This window comes from Eumetopias jubatus, unplaced genomic scaffold (assembly GCF_037043125.1).
Source record: "Eumetopias jubatus isolate StellerSeaLion01/CBP00866 unplaced genomic scaffold, mEumJub1_p1.0 scaffold_8, whole genome shotgun sequence".
NCBI classification, from domain to species: Eukaryota; Metazoa; Chordata; class Mammalia; order Carnivora; family Otariidae; genus Eumetopias; species Eumetopias jubatus.
The window spans coordinates 37,999,864-38,018,993 of record NW_028274814.1 but is presented as its reverse complement, the minus strand read 5'-3'; the positions used below and the strand labels follow the sequence as shown (position 1 = coordinate 38,018,993).

The window sequence follows — 19,130 nt, the reverse complement described above, 5'->3', positions numbered from 1 at the left end:
CCCATACCACTCTGAGGGGATCTGTGTCAGGTTCATGCCCAAGAGACCCAAGTTCCAGGGGCTGATGTTTTAAATGGTGAATATAGCTGGGTCTTTAGAAATGTGGGCTTCTACCACATATGGCACTGGCTGGCAGAGTGAATTCAAGTGGCAAGAAACTCATCATACCTCTGTTCTCTGCAGATCATCAACCTCTTTGTAGCCGTCATCATGGACAACTTTGACTACCTGACAAGGGATTGGTCAATCCTTGGTCCCCATCATCTGGATGAATTTAAAAGAATCTGGGCAGAGTATGATCCTGAAGCGAAGTAAGTTCCCAGAGGGAAACACTGATTCTCAAAGCCCAGAGGACACTATGTGACCATACCTATAGAAGAGGTTCAACACAGGTTAGCATTGGGTAGATCAGTTAGAAACACTGAATTGCACCCGACCCCAGGGTCAAGGGTCAAAGGCCAGTAATAGGAGGCCAAGCATCTTTGGCTAATTCAAGAGCATATCTATTTCCAGTTGGGCAGAAAGACGGGAGATCCTAGTGTCAGGAATAACTACTAAGTATTCAAGTTAAAATGTTTAGAGTCAAGCAGATCTCACCTCTATTCTCACCTTGGGTTCAAGGATACCCTCATTGGTCAATCACATTTGGTTGACAATAAATGCCTTTTGGTCAGATGGTTAGATTGCAGCAGCAAGTATATGTGAAAATCTCATTGCACTACCCCAAGTCCCTTCCACCTTGAACATAGCACTGGTGGAAAATTGCTCATTAAAATCTAAACATGTGGGGTGCCTGGGTGGGTCAGTTGTTAAGCCTTTGGCTCAGGTCATGATCCCAGGGTCCTGGGATCAAGCCCCGCATCAGGCTCCCTGCTCAGCAGGAAGCCTGCTTCTCCCTCCCCCAGTCCCCCTGCCTGTGTTCCCTCTCTCGCTGTCTCTGTCTATCAAATAAATAAATAAAACTTTAAAAAAAACAAAATAAAATAAAATCTAAACATGTATATATTGGTTTTGGAGTTTTACCATGCAATTCTGCAACTTTGCACTGAGTTTGACCAATAGGGCGACAGCTATGGAGAGCCTGGTACATGAGTCCTGGGCTGCAGGCTGAGACCATGGCCCTCTGACTGATCTTTCCCTCCTCCCCTTCCTCTTTTAGGGGTCGTATCAAACACCTGGATGTGGTGACCCTGCTCCGACGGATTCAGCCCCCACTGGGTTTTGGGAAGTTGTGCCCTCACCGTGTGGCTTGCAAAGTAAGAGACCTGGGTTCATAGGGGAAAAAGAAAATATGGGAGGGAAGAAGCCTATTTGTCTTGTGACCTTGGTCAGGCCATTTTATGTGCTAAAGAAATGAGCCTGAGCCAGATTATATTTTAAGGTTCCTTCCAACAATAAGTCCTCAGACTCCATAAAGGAAAACTGAAGTGAATGCCTCATGATCCAACAAGCCACATGCCCAGTCCCATCAGGCTGTACCACCTAGGCATCCTGGAAGACTTACAGCCAAGGACGGATGGATTAGGGGTTCCCTTCCTGGGATCAGAAGGTTATTACAGGGTCCATGCATCAGCTTCAGGGACCTGTAAAGCCCTAAAATTATGTACAAAATCACTGAAATACAAATTGTACCAGGGAAAGGATCCATCATGTTCATCAAACTTCTAAGTGAGTCCAAGACCCTATAAAAGTTAAAGACAAGATAGGCTCTTTAGACCCAACTCCTGCTCATGTAGCCCTCACATGATCCTGAGAGTGAGCACCCCTTAAATTGTGTGCCCAGGCACCTCCCTTACCTCACTGTAATCCCAACCAGATAACCCCACAGTAGCTGAAGAGTATTGTTTCTACTCTATCCCCTCTTCATTTTATTCCCATTTCCACCATTCTGTACTCCCTGTTGGAATATCAATGAGCCAAAAGGGGTTGGGGAAAGTGAGGTAAGAGAGCTGTATAGAAGAAGCACAAATAGAAAAATTCAACTCCAGATAATCCACTCATGGGAAATGGAGAATTGAATTGTGCTCTGTTTTACTCAGTGTTTTCTCACTTAAATCTCCACTTTGTTCCCCCCCAAAAAAAAGATTTTAGAAGATTTCCAAGGTTACAGAAGATATGAGGTGAAAAAAGCACAAATTAAATGTAAAGTCAAAGCACAATGGACAAAAGAGCAGGGACAAGTGTGGCCTGCATGAGGTGATATAGAGCATCCATCATGGCTCCAGATGGGCCTGGACAGGCTACCAATTGGGTGTTCAGCTTCCCAGTGACTGCTCCACAATTCACACTGTCCATGAAAGTCAAGAAGATCCAGTCACTCAGGAAAATTATAACTCTGCTTGGCACTATGATTAATAAGAGGACACCATGTGATCTAACAAATAACTTCTTTGACCACATATTGAGAGCAAATGCCAGAATGACTTTCATGGTGATCTTTCTCATAATTACTCTGGCGTGTGCTGAAGGCCCCACACCAGGGCACAATGCAATGGCAGCAATTTGGGGTGATGAGAAAGGAGGGAAAAGGGCAATTCAATCTTACCCAGTCAACAAGCTTTTGACCCAGCTTGATGCAGAGGTATGTTTTTCAATATACAGAAAAGAAGATACACTGCACCTCCTTCATGCAAACCTACCATTACTGTCTCTCTTATCAGGGCTTTGGATGAATGCTGGCTGGCAGGTGGGCTCCTGGCAAGTGCCTGACATGCAGCTGCCCTTTGTTGCCAGTAGAGAGCACACCCATATGCCTGAGTAGACATTTGAGCTGAGGAGGGCGTTGGGTGGGCTTAACATCCTTTTGTGAAAGCAAGGGTCTAAGAAGGACAAACTCCATTCCTCCCTCACTCTGTGTGGAAGGGTGAGAGTACTTATGGCAGAGCTGAAATTCTCCCCAGAAGAGGTTTTGAATACATTTTAGTGACCCATGCCTCAAACAATACCTGCTCCTGACATATGCACACAAGTTTGAGGGCTCCCTCCCAAAATTCTCCTGCCATGGTGGTTCTGTAGGTCCTTTGAGAACTGTTTGCTATAATCACCAGCTTTGCCTCCTCTTCCCCTCCAGCGCCTGGTCTCCATGAACATGCCTCTGAACAGTGATGGGACAGTCATGTTCAATGCCACCCTATTTGCCCTGGTCCGGACAGCCCTGCGAATTAAAACAGAAGGTAAGGGTCATCTGAGGGCTACTGAGAGAGCCACTCAGAAGATCTAGCAGACTACCCAAACAGCTTGCAAAATGCTTCCAGGATCTTCCCATTCTACGTAGTATCAGGGCAGTGGTTCAGTGATAACCTTCACATCCAGGGATGTTGAAGAGGCCTGGCCCACTCTTGTTTCCTTTGCTCCTTCAATGGCCTTTTGGTCTCTAGCTTATTTACTTTGAATTTTAGCCTCCCATTAACTTCTAAAAATTATTCTGGGTGATACCTTGAAGTCATAGCTTATAGTTCAAAAAGCAGAAGGTGATTAGTCTTACCTAAAGCAGGGCTAAGCCCCATCTAAATGGAATTTTACTAACTGTGTGGATCTCTCAAATGCTTAACTTTCTTTTTTAAATTAGAACTGTCAGAAAGGGGTCATATTGGCAAATGGTGACTATGGTCAAAGTCATCACATACAATTGTACAGGCTGTGCCTGGATCAAGGTGCTCAGCCAGCCAACAGGTATGGGCTAAGATCTCACCTGTGCTCTTCTGGTTGGGCCTTGCTCCCTCAGGGCTGTGTTCACCTGAAGAGATGCCTTCTGGTTTGCACAAAGTTACCCTATGGGCTAGCAGCAGCCTTGGCTGAGATAACCTGCTGTCCTTATAACTGATAAGTATTTCTGAGCCATTCTGTTGAAAAAGCTATATAGAATATACCTAAGAAGGTGTGATTGCTCTCCAAGAGCTTCTAGCTTATTATAGTGTTTTACAGAGTGTGGTCAAAAGACCACCTGCCTCAGATTCAGCTGTTGAAATTTGTTTAAAATGTGATAAGTCATTTATTCTCTCTACTTCAGCTCCTTCATTTGTAAAATAAGAAAGATAATGATGTGTGGAAATTCAGTTCAGTGAATAATCCAGCAGAGAAGTGCCTTTTCTCAGTTACATCCTTCCACAAAATAATAGAAACATCTAAAATGAAGGAAAATAAGAACCAGGCCAGCAAGACACATGTTAAAATAATGAGCTAATCTTTACAAAATTAAAAATAGTTCAAGTTATGCTGCTGAACTAAAGAGAAACAAGGCTAAGGGAGGCGGTCCAAGATGCTGGCATAGGAAAGCCCTGAACTCACCTCCTCCCAAGGACACACCAAATCTAAACCCACATATGGAGCTATTCATCTGGAAAAACTGAGTGCTGATTGAACAACTTCTATACAACAAAGGTTAGAGGGACCACATAGAGAATGGCAGGAAAGATGAAGACATGGCAACCATAGGAAACCCTCCCCCCCAAACCAATGTGACAACCTGCAGTGAGGAAAGATAGCACCGGGGGCCCTATACCCAAACTCACCCACCCTGGGACACAGGAAAAACAGTGGCTTAAAGGGCAACAAGACTATAAGTGAAGGAAATCCATTTATGTCCACTAAATGGCAGGGAAAGGAACTACTGGAACTCTTTCCAGGTGGGAATTACCAACAACACTTTCCAGGTGGGAGTTACCAACAACACCATTGTTTACATTCCCCTCCACCTTGCTAGTGCAGATGGGAGCAGGGACCAGGTGCTCTATTTGGCCTGCTAGGGTTACTCCAGTGAGCCCTAGGCCCTTAGCCCACACCAGCTCTCCCCAAGGTAACCCCCCCACCCATGCCTGCCCTAGTTCCAACCACCCTACCAAGTTGACCTCCAGTCTCAGTGTACCCCAGGATACCCCCAGCCAGTGCCTGCTCCAGCTCTAGCCATTCCATCAGGGTGGTCCAGGCATAGTGTGCCCCAGGATTCCCCCAGGCCATGTTGGCTTCAGCTCCGCCCAGCCAGCCAAAGCTTCCAGGCACACGCAATGTACACAGGGGACATTCCTACACAAGGCCACTCTTTAAGACTGAGAGTCGTGGCAATTCCACCTAATTTGTAGAGACTGACACTGAAAGTCAAACAAAATGAGGAGACAGAAGAATATGTTCTAAATGAACATATAAAACCCCAGGAGGAAAAACCCTGATGAAATGGAGATAGGTAACTTACCAAAGTAAAGTAATGGTCATAAAGATGCTCACCAAACTCAGGAGAAGAATGGAGGAACACAGTAAGAACTTCAACAAGGAGTTAGAAAATATAAGAAAGTACCACAGAGGAGTCACAGAGCTGAAGAATATGCTAATTGAATTGAAAAATACACGAGGAATCAACAGCAGATTCGATGATACAGAAGAATGGATCAGCAATCTGGAAGACAGAACAGCAAAAAGAAAAAAGAATTTTTAAAAATGAGAATAGTTTTAACTTCCCTAATCTGGGGAAGGAAATAGGCATTCAAGTCCAGGAGGCAGAGAACCCCCCTCAAAATCAATAAAAATAGGTCAACACCTCAACGTATAATAGTGAAGCTTGCAAATTTCAGAGATAAAGAGAAAATCCTGGAAGCAGCTCGGGACAAAACGTTCTCAGCCTACGAGGGTAGAAACAAAGCTAGCAGCAGACCTCTCCACAGAGACCTGGCAGGCCGGAACAGACTGGCATGATATATTCATTGTGCTAAGTGGGAAAATATGCAGCCAAGAATAGCTGCCATTCAGAATAGAAGGAGAGATAAAGAGTGTCCAGGACAAACAAAAGCTAAAGGAATTTGTGAACACCAAACCAGCCCTGCAAGAAATGTTAAAGGGGATCCTTTGAATGAAGAGAGAGCCCAAAAGTAACAAAGACCAGAAAGGAACAGAGACAATCTACAGAAACAATGACTTTATAGGTAATACTTCAGATGGCACTAACTTCAGATCTTTCAATAATTACTCTGAATGTAAATGGACTAAATGTTCCAATCAAAAGACATAGGGTATCAGACTAAGTAAAAAAAAAAAAAAAAAAAAAAAGACCCAGGCGGTGCGTCGCGGCGCGTGCGTGGCTGAGCGGAGAAGCAGGCTCGCGGGCACCATGGTCTTCCTCTCCGCGCAGCTCTGGCTGCGGAGCCGCCTCACTGACCGCCGGTCCAGGAGGTGCTGCAGCACGTGCGGCACTTCCGGGGAAGGAAGAATCGGTGCTACAAGCTGGCGGTGAGAGCTGTGACCACAGCGCTTGTGAAATGCACAAAAGGGCGAAGACTGAAGAAGAGGAACGTGAGGACACTCTGGATTAATCGAATTACAACTGCCTCCCAGGAACACGGCCTGAAGTACCCAGCATTCATGGTCAATTTAATTAAGTGCCAGGTGGAGCTCAACAGGAAAGTACTTGCGGATCTAGCCATCTATGAACCAAAGACTTTTAAATCTTTGGCTGCTTTGGCCAAAAGGAGGCGACAGGAAGGATTTGCTGCTGCCCTGGGGGATGGGAAAGAGCCCCAAGGCATATTTTCCAGCGTGGTGCAGGATCACTGAGGGGGATTCCAACACTGCCTGCCCTTTGCATGTGAGTATCTTAGGAAAAGGTTTTTTTTTCCCCCCCGATGATCACAGTAGTAAAAATAGGGTCTAAGAATTATTTGTCAACACTGTGTGTTCAACAATTATTAATTTGCATTTTAGTAACAGGTTTAAGGGGCCCCTTTTTCCCTCACTGGGACAGATCTAGAAATCTTACAGACTGTACAAATAAAGCTCATGTGGTGTTCAGCGGGAAAAAAAAAAGACCCATGGATATGCTGTCTACAAGAGACTCATTCTAGACCCAAAGACACCTCCAGATTGAAAGTAAGAGAGTAGAAGACCATTTATCATGCAACAGACATCAAAAGAAAGCTGGAGTAGCAATCCTTATATCAGACAAACTAGATTTTTTTTTGTTATTATGTTATGTTAATCACCATACATTACATCATTAGTTTTTGATGTAATGTTCCATGATTCATTGTTTGTGTATAACACCCAGTGCTCCATGCAGAACGTGCCCTCTTTAATACCCATCACCAGGCTAACCCATCCCTCCACCCCCTCCCCTCTAGAACCCTCAGTTTGTTTCTAGAGTCCATAGTCTCTCATGGTTCATCTCCCCCTCCGATTTCCCCCCTCTTCATTCTTCCCCTCCTGCTATCTTCTTTTTTTTTTTTTAACATATAATGTATTATTTGTTTCAGAGGTACAGGTCTGTGATTCAACAGTCTTACACAATTCACAGCACTCACCATAGCACATACCCTCCCCAATGTCTATCACCCAGCCACCCCATCCCTCCCACCCCCCACCACTCCAGCAACCCTCAGTTTGTTTCCTGAGATTAAGAATTCCTCATACCAAACTAGATTTTAAACCAATACTTTAATAAGAGATGAAGAAGGACGCTCTATCATAACAAAAGGGTCTATCCAGGAAGAAGATCTAACAATTGTAAATATTTATGCCTTTAACTTGGGAGCAGCCAATTATATAAACCAATTAATAACAAAATTAAAGAAATACATTGATAATAATACAATAATAGTAGGGTACTTTAACACCTCACTCACAGCAATGGACAGATCATCTAAGAAGAAGATCAACAAAGAAACAAGGGTTTTGAATGACACACTGGACCAGTTGGACTTCACAGATAAATACAGAGCATTCCATCCTGAAGCAACAGAAAACACGTTCTTCTCGAGTGCACATGGAACATTCTCCAGAAGAGATCACATACTGGTTCACAAATCAGGTCTCAACTGGTACAAAAAGATTGAGACTATACCATGCATATTTTCAGACCACAATACTTTAAAACTTGAACTCAATCACAAGAAAAAAAATAGAAGGAACACAAATACATGGAGGCTAAAGAGCATCCTACTAAAGAATGAATGGGTCAACCAGAAAATTAAAGAAGAATTCTTAAAAATACATGGCAGCGAATGAGAGTTCAGGACCTTTAGGATGCAGCAAAGGTGGTCCTAAGACGGAAGTATATAGCAATTCAGGCCTTTCTTGAGAAGCAAGAAAAGTCTCAAATACACAAACTAACCTTACATCTAAAGGAGCTGGGAAAAGAACAGCAAATAAAGCCTACAGCCAGCAGGAAAAGAAAAATAATAAAGATTAGAGCAGAAATCAATGATATAGAAATTAAAAAAAAACAGTAGAACAGATCAATGAAACTAGAAGCTGATTCTTTAAAGTTAATAAGATCGATAAACCCTCAGCCAGAGTTATCAAAAAAGAAAAAAGGACCCAAATAAATAAAATCATGAATAAAAGAGGAGAGATCACAACCAACACTGAAGAAATACAAACAATTAGAATATTATGAGCAATTATATGCCAACAAATTAGGCAATCTGGGGACGCCTGGGTGGCTCAGTCAGTTGAGTGGCTGCCTTCGGCTCAGGTCATGATCCCGGGGTCCTGGGATCGAGCACCGCATCAGGCTCCTTGCTCAACAGGGAGCCTGCTTCTCCCTCTCCCTCTGCCTGCTGCTCCCTCTGCTTGTGCTCTCTCTGTCAAATAAATAAAATCTAAAAAAAAATTAGGCAATCTGGAAGAAATGGATGCATTCTTAGAAACATATAAATTACCAAAACTGAAACAGGAAGAAATAGAAAACCTGAACAGGCCCATAACCAGCAAAGAAATTGAATCTGTAATCCAGGGCCAGATGGCCTCCCAGCGGAATTCTAACAAACATTTAAAGAAGAATTAATACCTATTCTTCTGAAGCTGGTTCAAAAAAAAAAATAGAAATGGAAAGAAAACTCATTCTATGAGGCCAACATTACCTTGATCCCAAAACCAGGCAAAGACCCCACCAAAAGGCAGAATTACAGACCAATATCCCTGATGAACATGAATGCAAAATTTCTCACCAAGATACTAGCTAATAGGATCCAACAGTACATCAAAAGGATTAATCACCACGACCAAGAGAGATTTATTCCTGGGCTGCATGGGTGGTTCAACATTCACAAACCAATCAGTGTGATACACCACATTAATAAAAGAAAGAACAAGAACCATGTGATCCTCTTGATGCAGAAAAAAGCATTTGACAAAACACAGCATCCTTTCTTGATAAAAAAAAAAAAAAAACTCTCTGCAGTTTAGGGATAGAGAGAACATACCTCAATAACATAAAAGCCATATACAAAAAACCCACAGCAAATATCATCCTCAATGGGAAAAAACTTAGAGCTTTCCTCCTAAGATCAGGAACACGACAGGGATATCCACTCTCACCACTGCTGTTCAACATGGTACTGGAAGTCCTAGCCTCAACAATCAGACAACAAAAAGAAATAAAAAGCATCCAATCAGCAAAAGAAGTCAAACTTTCACTCTTCACAGATGACATGACACTCTATGTAAAAAACCCAAAGACTCTACCCAAAAATTGCTAGAACTGATACAGGAATTCAGCAAAGTGGGAGGATATAAAATCAATGCACAGAATTCAGTTGCGTTTCCACACACTAACAATGAAACAGAATAAAGAGAAATCAAGGAATTGATCCCATTTACAATTGCACCAAAAACCGTAAGATGCCTAGGAATAAACCTAACCAAAGAGATAAAGGATCTGTACTCTGAAGCCTATACATCACTTATGAAAGAAATTGAGGAATACACAAACAAATGAAAAAAAATCCCATGCTCATGGGTTAGAAGAATAAATATTGTTTAAATGTCTATGCTACCCAAAGCAATCTACACATTCAATACAATCCCTATCAAAATACCATCAGCATTTTTCATAGAGCTGGAACAAACAATCCGAAAATGTGTATGGAACCAGAAAAGACCCTGAATAGCCAAAGGAATGTTGAAAAAGAAAACCAAAGCTGGAGACATCACAATTCCAGACTTCAAGCTGTATTACAAAGCTGTAATCATCAAGATAGTATGGTACTGGCACAAAAACAGACACACAGATCCATGGAACAGAAGAGAGAAACCAGAAGTGGACCCTCAACTCTATTGACAAAGCAGGAAGGAATATCCAGTGGAAAAAAGACAATCTCTTCAACAAATAGTGTTGGGAAAATTGAACAACCACATGCAAAAGAATGAAACTGGATCACTTTCTTACACCATACACAAAAATAAACTCAAAATGAATGAAGATCTAAATGTGAGACAGGAATCCATCAAAACCTAGAGGAGAACACAGGCAGCAACCTCTTTAACCTTGGCTGCAGCAACTTCTTGCTACACACATCTCCAAAGGCAAGAGAAAAAAAAGCAAAAATGAGCTATTGGGACTTCATCAAGACAAAAAGCTTTTGCACAGCAAAGGAAACAGTCAACAAAACTAAAAGGCAGCCTACAGAATGGGAGAAGATATTTGCAAATGAGATGTCAGATAAAGGGCTAATATCCAAAATCTATAAAGAACTTATCAAATTCTACACCCAAAAAATTAAAAATCCAGTCAAGAAATGGGCAGAAGACATGAAGAGGCATTTCTCCAAAGAAGACATACAAATGGCCAACAGACACATGAAAAAATGCTCAACATCACTCATCATCAGAGAAATAAAAATCAAAACCACAATGAGATACCACCTCACATCAGTCAGAATGGCTAAAATGAACAACTCAGGAAATGACAGATGTTGGCAAGGATGTAGAGAAAGGGGACCCCTCTTACACTGTTGGTGGGAATGCAAACTGGTGCAGCCACTCTGGAAAACAGTATGGAGGTTCCTCAAAAAGTTAAAATACAACTACCCTATGACCAAGCAATTGCACTACTAGGTATTTATCCAAAGGATACAAACAGTGATTCAAAGGGGCACCTGCACCCCAATGTTTATAGCAGCAATGTCCACAATAGCCAAACTATGGAAAGAGCCCAGAAGCCCATCAAGAGATAAATAGATAAAGATGTGGTATATATACACAATGGAATATTACTCAGCCATCAAAAAGAATGAAATCTTGCCATTTGCAACTATGTGGATGGAACTAGAGGGTATTATGCTAAGCAAAATAAGTCAGCCAGAGAAAGACAAATACCATATGATTTCACTCATATGTGGAATTTAAGGGAAAAGAAGGAACATAGGGGAAAGGAAGGAAAAATAAGATAAAAACAGAGAAGGAGACAAACCATAAGAGACTCTTAACTATAGGAAACAAACTGAGGGTTGCTGGAGGGGAGGAGGTTGGAGGAATGGATAACTGGGTGATGGGCATTAAGGAAGGCACTTGAAGTAATCAGCACTGGATGTTGTATGCAACTGATGAATCACTAAATTCTACCTCTGAAACTAATAATACAGTAGATGTTAATAAAAAAAAAGAATAGTTTTAAGGACTTCTAGAACAACATCAGGTGTACAAACATTCACATTACAGGGGTTCCGGAAGGAGTGGGGAAGCTTATTTGAAGTTATTTGAACTTATTTGAAGAAATAACGGCCGAAAATTTCCCTAACCTAGGGGAAAAAACAGACATCCAGGTCCAGGAAGCACAAAAAGCCCTAAACAAGATGAACCCAAAAAGACCCACACCAAGGAATTTTATAATTAAATTGTCAAAAGTTAAAGACAAGGGGAGAATTTTTAAAGCAGCAAGAGAAAAACAACTTGTTATGTACAGAGGAACCCCCATAAGACTCTCAGCATATTTTTCAAGATAACTTTTTCATGGCAGAAGTTAAGTGCAATAATATATTCAGTGCTGAAAGAAAAAACTGCCAATCAAGAATACTCCACCTGGCAAGGTTATCATTCAGAATTGAAGGAGAGATAGTTTCCTAGACAAGCAAAAATTAAAGGAATTCATCACCACTAAACCAACCTTACCAGAAATGTTAAAGAGCATTCTTTAAGCAAAAAATAAGAACCTATAACTGGAAATAAGAAAATATACTCACTGGTAAAGGAAAATATATAGGAAGAGTGTTAAATCGGCCACTAAAAAAAATAGTGTGAAGATTAAAAGACAAAAATAGTAATTTAATTGTAACTACAGTAAGTAGTTAAGGAATACACAAATTAAAAATGTCAGGGGTGCCTGGGTGGCTCAGTTGGTTAAGTGTCTGACTTTGATTTTGGCTCAGGTTATTATCTCAGGGTCATGACATCAAGTCCCACATCGGGATCCACACTCAGCAAGGAATCTGCTTGAGATTCTCTCTCTCCCTCTCCCTTCTCTCACTCACTCACTCTCTCTCTCTCAAATAAATAAATAAACAAATCTTTTAAAAAAATTATAAGATATCAAATAGGATGTTTGAAACAAAATGTTGGGGGAAGGGAGTAAAAATGTAGTGCTTTTAGAATGTGTTCAAGCCAAAATGACTATTAGCTTAAAATAGACTGCTATATATATAGGTCAATATATATGAACCTCATGGTAACCACAAACCAAAACTTATAATAGATAAAAAATAAAGAGAAAGGGATTCAAACAAAACTAAAGAAAACCATCAAACACAAATGAAGACACCAAAAGAAGAAAAATGAAACAGAGAGAATTGCAATAACAACCAGAAAACAAGGGACAATAAGTACATACCTATTAATAATTACATTAAATATAAATGGACTAAATGCTCCAATCAAAAGACATAGAGTGGGGATGCCTGGGTGGCTCAATCTTTAAGCATCTGCCTTCAGCTCAGGTCATGATCTCAGGGTCATGGGATCGAGTCCCACATTGGGCTCCCTGCTCAGCAGGAAGCCTGCTTCTCCCTCTCCCACTCCCCCTGCTTGTGTTCCTGCTCTATCTCTGTCTAATAAATAAATAAAATCTTTAAAAAAAAAAAAGACATAGGGTGGCTGAATAGATTTTTTAAAAAGAACCATTTATATACTGCCTATAAGAGACTCATTTCAGATCTAAAGCCACACAGAGACTGAAAGTGAAGAGATGGGAAAATGATGTCCCATGGAAATGGAAACAAAAAGGAAGCTGGTGAAGTAATACTAACATCAGACAAAATAGAATTTAAAACAAAGACTATAACAAAAGACAAAGAAGAGCATTACATAATGATAAAGTGTTCAGTCCAAGAAGAGGATATAACATTTGTCAATATTTAGGCACCCAACATAGGAACATTTAAAAATATAAAGAAAATATTAATAGGCATAAAGGGAGAAATTGACAGTAAAACAATAATAGTAGGGAACTTTAATATTCCCCTTAACCAATGGATAAATCATCCAGAGAGTCAATAAGGAAATACTGGCCTTAAATGACACATAAGGCCAGAAGGACTTAATAGATATATATGGAACATTTCATCCAAAACAGCAGAATACACATTCTATTCAAGTGCATATGGAATGTTTTCCAGGATAGTTAGGCCACAAAACAAGTCTTAATAAATTCAAGAAGATTGATATCATATCAAGCATCTTTTCCAAACACAATCTGGTGAAACTGGAAATTAATTACAAGAAGAAAACTGGAAAAAAGACAAACACGTGGAGAATGAACAATACGTTACTAAACAACCAGTGGGTCAGCAAAGAAATCAAGAGGAAATTTTTAAAAATACTTTGAGGGGCGCCTGGGTGGCTCAGTCATTAAGGGTCTGTCTTCGGCTCAGGTCATGATCCCAGGGTCCTGGGATCAAGCCCCGCATCAGGCTCCCTGCTCTGCGGGGAACCTGCGTCTCCCTCTCCCACTCCCCCTGCTTGTGTTTCTGCTCTCGCTATGTCTCTCTGTCAAATAAATAAATACAAATCTTTAAAAAAAAAAATACCTTGAGACAAATGAAATTGGAGACACAACTTTCCAAAATCTGTGGGATACAACAAAAGTTCTAAGAAGAAAGTTCATAATGATACAGGCCTACCTCAAGTAACAAGAAAAATCCCAAATAAACCATCTGACTTTATACCCAAAGGAACTAGAAAAAGAGGAACAAAGCCCAACATTAGTAGAGGGAAGGAAATAATAAAGACCAGAGTGGAAATAAATGAAATAGAGATTGTGAAAAAAAAGAAAAGATAATAAAAGTAAGAGTTGGTTCTTTTTTTTTAGATTTTATTTATTTATTTGTCAGAAAGAGAGCACAAGCAGGGGGATCGGCAGGCAGAGGGAGAAGCAGGCTCCCCGCTGAGCAGGGAGCCTGATGCAGGACTCGATCCCAGGATCCTGGGATCATGACCTGAGCCAAAGGCAGTCGCTTAACTGACTGAGCCACCCAGGCATCCCAAGAGCTGGTTCTTTGAAAAGATCAATAAAATCAATAGCCAAACTCAAGAGAAAAAGAGAGAGGACTCAAATAAATAAAATCAGAAATGAAGGAAAAGTTACAACTGACACCACAGAAATACAAAGGTTAAGAGATTACTACAATTATACACCAACAAATTGGAAAAACTTAGAAGAAATGGATAAATTCCTAGAAATACATAATCTTCCAAGACTGAATCACACACACAAAAACAAAAAATCTGAATAGACCATTTACAAGGAATAAAATTGAAACAGTAATTTTTAAACTCCCAAAAACAAAAGTCCAGGACCAGATGGCTTCATGGGTCAATTCTACCAAATATTTAAAGAAGAGTTAGTACCTATTCTCAAATTATTCCAAAAGATTGAAGAGGAAGGAAGTCTTCCAAACTTACTTTACGAGGCCAGCATTACCCTGATACCAAAACCAGACAAAGATACCACAAGAAAGAAAATTACGGGCCAATATATCTGATAATATAGATGTAAAAATCCTAACAAAATATTAGCAAACAAAATTCAACAATATATTAAAAGGATCATACACCACAATCAAGTGAGATTTATTCCAGAGATGCAAATATGGTTCCAAATTAATCAATGTGATACCTCACATTAACAAAAAAAAGGATAAAAATCATATGATCATCTTAATAGGTGCAGAAAAAGGATTTGACAAAATTCAACATTCATTTAAGATAAGAAAAAAAACTCTCATCAAAGTAGGTATAGAAGGAATGTATCTCAACATAATAAAGGCATATATGACAAGCCCCAGCTAACATCATACTCAACAGTGAAAAGCTTTCAGCTTTTCCTGTAAGATCAGGAATAAGACGAGTTATGTCTACTCTCGCCATTTTAATTCAACATAGTATTTGAAGTCCTAGCCACAGCAATTAGGCAAGAAAAAGAAATAAAAGGTATACAAATTGGACAGGAAAAAGTAAAATTGTAACTATTTGCAGATGACATGATACTATATAGAGAAAACCCTAAAGACTCCACCAGAATCTGTTAGAATTAATAAATGAATTCAGCAAAGTCACCGGATGCAAAATTAACATACAGAGATCAGTGTTTCTATACACCAATAACTATCAGAAAAAGAAAGTAAGAAAACAATTTCAGGGGTGCCTGGGTGGCTCAGTCGGTTAAGCATCTGCCCTTGGCTCAGGTATGATCTCAGGGTCCTGGGATCAAGCCCTGAATCAGGCTCCCTGCTCGGCAGGGAGTCTGCTTCTCCCTCTCCCTCTGTGCTCTCCCTCCCTCTCAAATAAATAAATAAGTAAATAAATAAATAACACAATTTCATTTATAGTTGCATCAAAAATAATGAAATACTTATGAATAATTTTAACCAAGGATGTGAAAGACCTGTACTGTGAATACTGTTTAAGACATTGTTAAAAGAGGGGCACCTGGGTGGCTCAGTCGGTTGAGCATCTGCCTTCAGCTCAGGTCATCATCTCAGCATCCTGGGATCAAGCCCCATTCGGGCTCTCTGCTCAGCAAGAAGTCTGCTTCTCCCTCTCCCTCTGCCTCTCCCCCTGCTTGTGTGCTCTCTATCTCTCAAATAAATAAATAAAATCTTTACTAAAAAAAAAGACATTGATGAAAGAAATTGAAGACATGAATAAATGGAAAGATATTTTGTGCTAATAGATTGGAAGAATTAATATTATTAAAATGTCCATACTACCCAATCTACAGATTCAGTGTAATCCCTATCAAAATACCAATGGCACTTTTAACAGAATTAGAACAAAGTATCTCAAAATGTGTATGGAACCACAAAAAAAATCCAAATGGCCAGAACAATCTTAAAAAAGAAGAACAAAGCTGGACGTATCATGCTCCATGATTTCAAACTATACTACAAAGCTGTATTAATCAAAACAGTATGGTACTGGTATGAACACAGACACAGATCAATGGAATAGAATAGAGAGTCCAGGAAAAAAACCCACACACATATGGTCAATTAACCTATGACAAAAGAGGCAAGAATATACAATGAGGAAGTCTCTTCAATAAATGGTGTTGGGTACATTGGACAACTACCTGCAAAAGAATAAAACCAGACCACTATCTTATACCATATACGAAAACACATAAAAAATTAAATGGACTGAAGACGAATGTAAGACCTGAAACCATAAAACTCCTAGGAGAAAACATAGGCAATAAGTTCTTTGACATCAGTCTTAGCAATATTTTTAGACCAGTCTCCTCAGGCAAGGACAAAAAACTAAAATAAACAAGTGAGATTATATCAAACTAAAGTTTCCCACAGTGAAGGAAGCCAACATAATGAAAAGGCAACCTGCTGAACGGGAGAAGTGTTGGTGGGGTTTGTTCCTCCCGGAGGCTTAAGGGAAAAACTGTTCCATGCCTCTCTGGAGGGGGCAGGCTGTGCTTGGCGTTCCTTGGCCATAGCAGTATCACTCCAGTCTCCGTCTCCATCCTCACATGGCCTTCTTCCCTGTGTGTCTCTGCTTCTTCTCCAGTAGTATTGGATGTAGGGCCCACTCTAATAAAGTATAACTTCATCTTAACTAATAACATCTGCAAAGACCCTATTTCCAATGAAGGCTACATGCTAAGGATGTATGAGGACATGAATTTGGTGGGGACACTATTCAAGCCACTACAGAAGATAAGCATATTTGAGCATTATTTTAATTAGGACTGTCATTGAATATGTCGGAAACCACTAACTACCTTAACCAGAAAGGGAATTTAACCATGCAGGATTGCCTCCATAACTGGAATGCCCAGGATCGTCCTCTGGCTCCAGGTATTGTTTGGATCCGACAGGGGACTCAGGAGTCCGTCACTCTCCCTCCATTGCCACCTCTGCTTACCCCTGTTGGAGCCTCTCTGGTGTGGCCACAGGGCAGATTTCACCTCAGACAGTCTAACAGCAGAGCTCTCAACCATACTGCTTCCCCTGTGTCACAGCAGTAAACACCCCTGTATTGGTTTCCTATGGCTGTGGAACCAATTACCACAAATTCTTCGGTTTGAACAACACCTAGTTGTTAGCCCACAGTTCTGGAGGTCAGGGGACAGCCATAGAATACCTGAGTTCTCTGTTAAGTGTCTTACAAAGCCAAAATCAGGACACTGATCAGGATGTGTCCTCTTCCAGAGGCTCCCAGCTCATTTGGGTTTTTGGAGGAATGCACGTCTTGCCATTGTACGGCTGGCTCTCAGCTGGGGACCACTGAGCCCCAGGGGCTGCGTCTCTCCATTCAATTCACAGCTTTCTCCCAGGCCACAGCAGTCCTCTCGCATTCCTCTGCTCCCAACTGGGGACAGCGCCCTACTTTTATCTTTTGACCTCCTTCATGTAGTACTTTTTTATTTGTTTTGTTTCTATTTTGTATTGAGGTATAATTGACATATAACACTATATTAGTTTCAGATGTACAACATAATGATCCATATTTGTATATATTAAGAAATGATCACCAGAGTAAATCTGATTAATGTCCATCACCATATAGAGTTACAATTTTTTGTGTGATGAGAACTTTTAAGACTTACTCTCTTAGCAACTATCAAACGTGCAGTATGGTTTTATTAGCCATAGTCACCACGCTGTACATTGCATCTCATGATTTATTTATTTTCTAACTGTAGGTTTGCACCTGAGAACTCGCTACTTTTGAAGAGTTCATATGATTAGGTCAGGTCCACCTAGATAATCTCCCTATCCTAAGGATAGGAGCCACATGATCTAATCTAATCATGGGGGTAAAATCCATCACAGTCCAGGGACCCTGGACCCACCAGGGACCAGGCAAGGTGTGTATATATCAGTGGTGGTGGGACATAGCTCAGGGGGTCTTACACTACTGCCCACCACACCCTGTCTTACAGCTGCTATACCACCAGTGTCCCAGAGGCTGCATGGGATCGGCAGCAAATTAAGCCTGTTTTACCAGTGGAGAAAGTAGACCCAGAGAATCTCCAAAACAGAACCCAATGTGTTTTGAGTCCAGCTTCTACACTGAGGTTTTGCCACCTCTTCCCCACAGGACATGCAGCAAAGAGCTTTGACACCGAGGTCCCCCTGCATATGGATGCTTTGTGTGGGGAAAACCTCGATCACCCATAGAGCCCCGTGAGAAGTGTTGTGCACCAGAGCAGCTCCTCCTGCTCTCTGGCAGAGGGCAGATGAGCTCACTTGGGCCAGGCTGTCTGGTCCGCTCCAAGGGCCACTCACGAGGAAGCAGCGTGTGGGGATGAAGGATCGCTACTGGCTGGCCTGAGCAGCAGGCAGGGAGGAAGGGAGAAGGAATGGCACTGGACAAGGAACAGAGGGAGGGAGAGGTAGGACCATGGAGAGCAATACAAAGAAAAAGAAGATGGAGGTGACATTCAGTCGAATGGAGAGAAAGAAAGTGAAGCTGATGGACCAGGGCTTTCTGTGGGGCAGCGGCTTCCCACTCTGCTCAGGGGGACCCACCCCATGGGTCCCTCTGGGGTGGGCCCCCAAGGGGCTGATGATCGTTTTCAGCCTTGCATCTCCCTCCCCTCAGGAAACCTAGAACAAGCCAACGAGGAGCTGCGGGCCATAATCAAGAAGATCTGGAAGCGGACCAGCATGAAGCTGCTGGACCAAGTGGTGCCCCCAGCGGGTGGTGAGTGCTCCCGCGATCTCCACACCCTTGGCTCTTGCCTGGTTCCTGAGTCCACAAGGCTCGTGGGAAGACTGCTTCTCCCCGCTCCCCAGCCCTTCCTGTGAGGCTCCAAGGCCCTATTGGTTGGAAGGGACAAGGGCGCCATGCCTTCACAAACTCAGATACAGAATGTCAGGTTGGAAATCTGGTCTAATCATACATTTCATAGACTAGGCAAG

General features: G+C 41.4%; 1 protein-coding gene and 1 pseudogene across 14 annotated transcripts in view; both read left to right on the top strand.

Annotated features, from left to right (window-relative positions):
* The window catches only part of CACNA1C (calcium voltage-gated channel subunit alpha1 C), a 720,546-nt gene that overhangs the window by 684,181 nt on the left and 17,235 nt on the right, over positions 1–19,130 (top strand). For all 14 annotated transcript variants that reach the window (XM_088025853.1, XM_088025852.1, XM_028121052.1 and 11 more), the window contains 4 exons: positions 184–311; positions 1,160–1,256; positions 3,071–3,173; positions 18,811–18,912. In XM_088025853.1, coding sequence (XP_087881979.1) covers positions 184–311; positions 1,160–1,256; positions 3,071–3,173; positions 18,811–18,912 — 430 coding nt within the window. The remainder of the gene's footprint in view (positions 1–183; positions 312–1,159; positions 1,257–3,070; positions 3,174–18,810; positions 18,913–19,130) is intronic.
* LOC114222527 (large ribosomal subunit protein bL20m pseudogene) lies at positions 6,098–6,540 on the top strand (annotated as a pseudogene).